This window comes from Globicephala melas, chromosome 2 (genome assembly GCF_963455315.2).
Source record: "Globicephala melas chromosome 2, mGloMel1.2, whole genome shotgun sequence".
NCBI lineage: Eukaryota > Metazoa > Chordata > Mammalia > Artiodactyla > Delphinidae > Globicephala > Globicephala melas.
This window is the reverse complement of record NC_083315.2, coordinates 138007761-138013760: the sequence shown is the minus strand read 5'-3', so window position 1 is coordinate 138013760 and position 6000 is coordinate 138007761. Positions and strand designations below refer to the sequence as shown.

Sequence of the window (6000 nt, the reverse complement as noted above, 5' to 3'; positions counted from 1 at the left end):
CCCCAGTCCCCGGCCGCGGGCGGGGCTGGGGCTGCGGTGCTGAGCCCCAGCACGTACTGGGGCGTGGCCTGAAGCGCGGCGGGCGGGGTTTGGAGAAGTTTCTCCGGGCGGCTCACATTTCACATCGTCATCATGTAGGCACCAGGGCGCCAGGGCCAGAAGTGGTGCCGGTCCCTTCCGCATCCTTGCTGTTCTCCCCGCTGAGGGTCTGATCACTGCCGCTCTCAGGCACCTGTCTTTCCTCTCCGTGCCGGGATGGAGCCAAGACAAAGGAATAAAAGAAATTAAATAGTACAAGGAGATCGGGTGTCTGAGCAGCGTCTTGGATAATGCCGTCCACTACAGGTAAGAATAAAAATTATGTCCAAACCTCTTAAAGATGTGAACACAACAAAGCTCCGAAGGTGTTCATAGGAGGGTAGAGGTAAGGTGTAGTTTTTGTTTTACAGGGAGACTTTCATTTCACATCCTACAGATTGAACTAATTCTCTGTAAAATGATCTGGGACAACAGGCTCAGCGCTATTTAAAGGGAGGAAATATGAGCAAAGTGGTTAGTGGCAGACTTAAAAAACACCCCAGTAAAATTTTTTTTACATTTTTGTTGGTTCCACATAGCAACATGTTTGCAAAGGTTTTATTTAACCAAACACCGTTAAAAAAAAAAAAAGATTTTGTATTATTTGCAACTTGTTTTTGACGTTGCTACATTGGAAATTTGAACTTTTGGAATGTTGACGTTTCTGCAAAGCCAGTAACTTTAAGTTCATCATTTTTCCATTTTAGAGGTTGTAGGGGGAAATCAAACTTTAGAATGGTAGTTGTGAGGTTAATACAAACTTACAAGAAAATAAACGTGTCTAGCATGCTATTAAATCGAACAGCGCTGACAGAACCATACCATATATTCATCTGGCCTTTTATAGTTTATCAACATGCATTTCATATACCACCTCATTTACCTGAGTTAATGTCTCCGTAACCACACACCAAAATCTCTAGCTCAAACTCAAAACCCACTAAATAGCACCAGAACACCTCTTTTATTCATTTCCATTTGCCTTGCCATTCCTCTCATAGAACATCCCCTCAGTGTCCTCTATGATTTCATTACCATCAAGGGACAACCACTCTCAGTTCCCTACACCCTCATTGCTTTCTATTTGCCATTTAAACAGTTAATGGGAAAAGGGGTAAGGTTCTACTGGACTGGCTAGCACTTCACCAGCTCAGACACTCTGAATCATAGGCCATCTCTCCAAGACTGTTTTCTCATCTACAAAATGAGATACAGGTACTATTTCATAGTGTTTTTTTGAAGATTGTGAGGTAACATGCAAAATGCTTAGCACAAAGTCTAGCATATAGCACTTAAAGACATTAGATTCATTTTAACTCCTAATCTAAAAGAAGTTGTACCTACCAATGGTAGGCTCCCTGGGGAAATCTTTTTCAGTTCCAGAGTTAATAGTGAGGCTTAGAACAAATGAACAAAATACACTAAGCTCCTTTGCCATACTTTTTTCAGATGTGAAAATAATACTGTGGTCATTCACTCACAGCACCGCCAGAGGAAGAAGTATAGGCATTCATCAGGAAGGGAGACAATACAGGACTGTAGCTGCTGGGGTAGAGCTATACTTGGCTCAAGGCATTATAAAGACATTTGTTACGGTCTCAAAGAGGCTGGCACAATGCTGGGAGGAAAGGCTGGTTCTGCTATTTAAAACAGCTTCAAGCACTCCAGGGGACTTATTTTCTGAATGACCAAGGGGTGGATACTTGTTTTCTCCCAGCTTTACCATCCTTTAAAGTGGCTTTCTCATCTAAATCATTGCTCCACAAGTCATTTTCCTACTCGTGGTCATTACAGATCTGACCATTAACTAATAATTGAAAACGATCAACTTCTAGATTTCAGCTTAAGTTAATTTGCTAACAAAATGAGCAGAATTTTAAATTTCAACCCGGGAATATTAAGCAACTACTTTATTCTAAAATACCACCTCTAGTACTATCTGTAATTAAATGCAGAAGCACTTTGGATCATAGTATTTGCAGTGAAATATGCCCCTAAAAACTTAGGTTGAGTCTTAATATTGTAAACTTTTGTTCCCATATTTTCATGTAACTGTAATCAGATTTTCTTCATTCTAAGATAAAAACAGCCTCCTAAGATCTGTGGCTTAATTTTGTCCAGGATATTTTGTTCCTCTAACCTCAGGATACAGGGCCTAAGGCTCTGGCACTGCCTATGTAATTTGTCCATAAAAATAATTTGCTGTTACTTCTAGGAGCAGGGATTCACTATCTCTTATTATATCTTTTTGTGCTGTCTGATTTTTTAAATTTTAAGTAGGAATGTATTACTTTTACAATCATAGAAGAAATAACGCTATTTCATTTTAAAAATATAGGGAAAAAAGCTATTTAAAAAATTTTAAATATACAGTATCATTAAGACAAAAACAAAGCAACGTTTTTCTAGTTTCATATTAGAGTCAGAATACCTAAGTTTAAATCTTCGGTCTGCCACTATTACCTTTAAGGCTTGGACAAATCCTTTATCATTTGAGGTCTAAATTTCTTTATCTGTGAGTGACAATAGATCGGAGATCTTTAGAGCAGGGGTCCCCAACCCCTGGGCCACAAACTGGTACCAGTCTGTGGCCTGTTTGGAACCGGGCCCACAACAGGAGGTGAGCGGCAGGTGAGCGAGCGAAGCTTCATCTGTATTTATAGTCGCGCCCCATCGCTAGCATTACCACCCGAGCTCCTCCTCCTGTCAGCATTATGGTGAGTTGCATAATTATTTCATTATATATTACAATGTAATAATAATAGAAATAAAGGGCACAATAAATGTAATGCGCTTGAATCATCCGAAACCATCCCCCACCCCCCAACCGTGGAATAACTGTCTTCCACGAAACCGTTCCCTGGTGCCAAAAAGGCTGGGGACCGCTGCTTCAGAGGAACTTTCTAGCCCATACAACATTATGTAACTATAATGTTCAGGATTTGCTTCATTCATCCCATTCATATTAGAACATTAAAATTTTGTTTTACTTTAATAAATTAAAGGTTCATAAATGACAAGTTTCTTTTCTAAAAGCATACTTTTCACAGTGGAACATTACGGTTTGTTATTATTTAACATTACATTTAGGGACACAGTATAACTTAAGGTGATGGCAATACGATAAATGTAGAAATAAACAAGAGTAATGTAATATTCATAAAATACTTAAACTGTTGGTAAACAATATTATGAGTTGGAGGTGTTAAAGCAAATATTATTTTAACATAAAAGCTGATCAAAGGGGGCCTGGTCCACAGAAGATGTTTATTTGATGTAACAAAACAATACAGTTAGTGTTAGATCCAACCACAAAGAGCAAAAGGAATGAAAAATTTGTACAATGCACATAGAAAAACAAGATGTTTACTGTGACAACTATATATTTCTAAAATAATGCTTTTCTAAAATTACTCAATTATTGAAATCTATATGAAAACAGAATGATGTTAATAGCGACAAAGTGCGTAAAACCAAACATCAAATTTCGAGCAAATTAACATACTAGGCAATTTTGCTAACAAAGCATGATTTTTTTCTTGTTCACAATCTGCTCAAAATACCTTTATACCAACATGGTGGGCAGAACATTTAGGTTTAATATCAATTACACAATATTAGCATAAACTTCCACAACTACAGATAGGGTATTGTTTTCTTTTGAGCTGGCAAAGTGACTACAGAAACATCAGATCATTTCTCTGAATTGAGAATTTTATCCAAATAAATGCCACATACCTTCCAGATATATGCATATCTTTCTATATCATGTAAATGGCTTTACCCATTTAAATAATAAACCATACAAGCATTTAAGAATCATTATTATATGATTAACAATGTCATGTTCCAGGTTTAATAATTTCATAGGCCAAAAAAAATTTCTTCTTAAAAACTAGTTTTATAAATGCAGAATATATTGCATGAGTAACTGCTGGTATTTTTTTAAGAAAATATATTGTGCAATTGTGGCTACCATGTACTGCTGGCAAATCATTACTGTTTATGTAAAATGTGAAAAAACTGAGTAAAAATTTTTCAAACTCATCATGATGAAAGGTTACTTGCCTTCTTAAAAAAAAATTACATTGGCATCTTATTAAAAATAATTCGATAAGGGACAAACTCCCTAGCCCAAAATAAATAAATAAAAAGGTGCATTTTAAAAATGATGCTACTGCAATGCAATGGTTTAAATACCAAAGAACTGTGAAAATGTGCTGTGTGTGATCTGGCATTAAGGAACATACTAAAAAAGAGCATTAATGTAAATTAAGTAGAAAGGGGATCAAAATTGAACTAACCAAGTTTGTGCAGTATTTGTAGCCAGGCTTCTAAAATTAGATATAGAAAATATAAATAGACTGCTTTAGGTAATGAGCCACCAGTGTCCAAAAAAAGGAATGAGATTATGAAAAAGCTCAGTTAACTTGATCCAAAGCTCTGAGTAATTCTTCACCCTGCAGTAGGTTTCTGCTGCCTTGTATAGGAGCATTAACTTCACAATCATAACTGGTCAGCTGTGGTAATCCACTCTCATCCATTGATTGCCCCAGCAGTCTACATGCTAAATCTGAAAAACAAAGATACTTAAGTATTTATTCATCTAATCCATGAATATTATTAAACAGCCACTATGCACTAGGTATTGGGGAAAATAAGGCAAATAAGCGCTAGAAGGGTTTTAGTCTATTAGGCAAAACCACAATCGTGTAAACAAGAAAGTGCAAAAAATTGTTACTGGTGCTATGTCACAAATGTTTAAAGGTACCTTGAAGGCACAAAGGCGTGATAAACCAATTTAGAAAAAGGCATTAAAATGTGCAAGCTTCAGCTTCTATTCAATATTGATAGCACACAGACTCAGATCAAAGATAATTACTAAAAATTCATAGTTCCATCTTGAAATAGCTATTACTGATCAAATAAAATGCAACCTTACTTTTTAATCCTGCTAAGGAGTGAAAATCACTCTCAATTGGAGTAAAGCTCCTAAATAAAAGTTTCATATATTTTAATTCTCTTTGTGATGTTCAAGGGCAGAAAGAATAAACTAACCAGAGGGTATTAAAATAATTGTCTTTTGCTCCATTCCATTCTGTTCACTAGATTTGCATCCTTTTACGCGTTTCCAAGAAAGTGATGTAGTAGTTGCACGATCATCTGGTTGCTGTAATAATGTTCCCTAAAAACAGTAAAGTTATTTCAATTTTACTATGTTGAATTTTTTTTAAGTCAAAACTTTGAAATCAGTGTAAGTTTGCTAACAATATGTGGGCAAGATTCTTAAATACTGCCCTAAGTTATTTTAAATTCTTTTTCTTCATACTACTTCATACTACCGGTGAATTCATTTGCCGGTCATTATGACAGCTACATGTGTAAATGCTTTCCTGTTAATTTGGTCTGAAAATATCAGTATGGATTACACCAGCACTGACTGTTCTCTGGGTAAGAAGGGAAAGTAACCTAAAGGGAAGAGAAAGAGACTTGGTGGTGACACTGGGTGTGGAATGAGGGGAGAACTGTACTTACTCAAAATACATCTCTAGTGTTTGGAATTTTTACACCAAGACTGGATTCATTAAATGTTTGTATTTTTAAGAAAGAGTGTGTACAAGTGAAAAAAAACAATGTATAACTTCTGAAAATGTAACATTAGTATTTGGAAGATACAAGGAGTTACCTATATATCTAACTTAGAAATAGCACATTAGCTAGAATAGAAAAGCAAACATACTGTCACACTTACAATTCCTACTGCTTGAAAAAGTGAGCCATCATGTTCTATTTTTCGCTTTCTCTGAGCATTCTGCAAAGCTAGTATCTTTGGACTTAGTTCTTCCTCAGGAACAGTAGTTCTGAAAAATATTTTTTAATAAAAATATGGTTGTTTTATTTATTTAAAAAATATCCAGTTAC

The 6000-nt window shown here is 36.0% G+C and overlaps 1 protein-coding gene across 2 annotated transcripts in view; it reads right to left on the bottom strand.

Annotated features, from left to right (window-relative positions):
• Positions 1-3326: 3326 nt before the first annotated feature.
• HIF1A (hypoxia inducible factor 1 subunit alpha) overlaps positions 3327-6000 on the bottom strand; it is a 41810-nt gene continuing 39136 nt past the window's right edge. For both annotated transcript variants that reach the window (XM_030855169.2, XM_030855168.2), the window contains 3 exons: positions 5831-5939; positions 5137-5263; positions 3327-4651 (listed from right to left, as the gene is read on the bottom strand). In XM_030855169.2, coding sequence (XP_030711029.1) covers positions 4500-4651; positions 5137-5263; positions 5831-5939 — 388 coding nt within the window. In that variant the 3' untranslated portion in view covers positions 3327-4499. The remainder of the gene's footprint in view (positions 4652-5136; positions 5264-5830; positions 5940-6000) is intronic.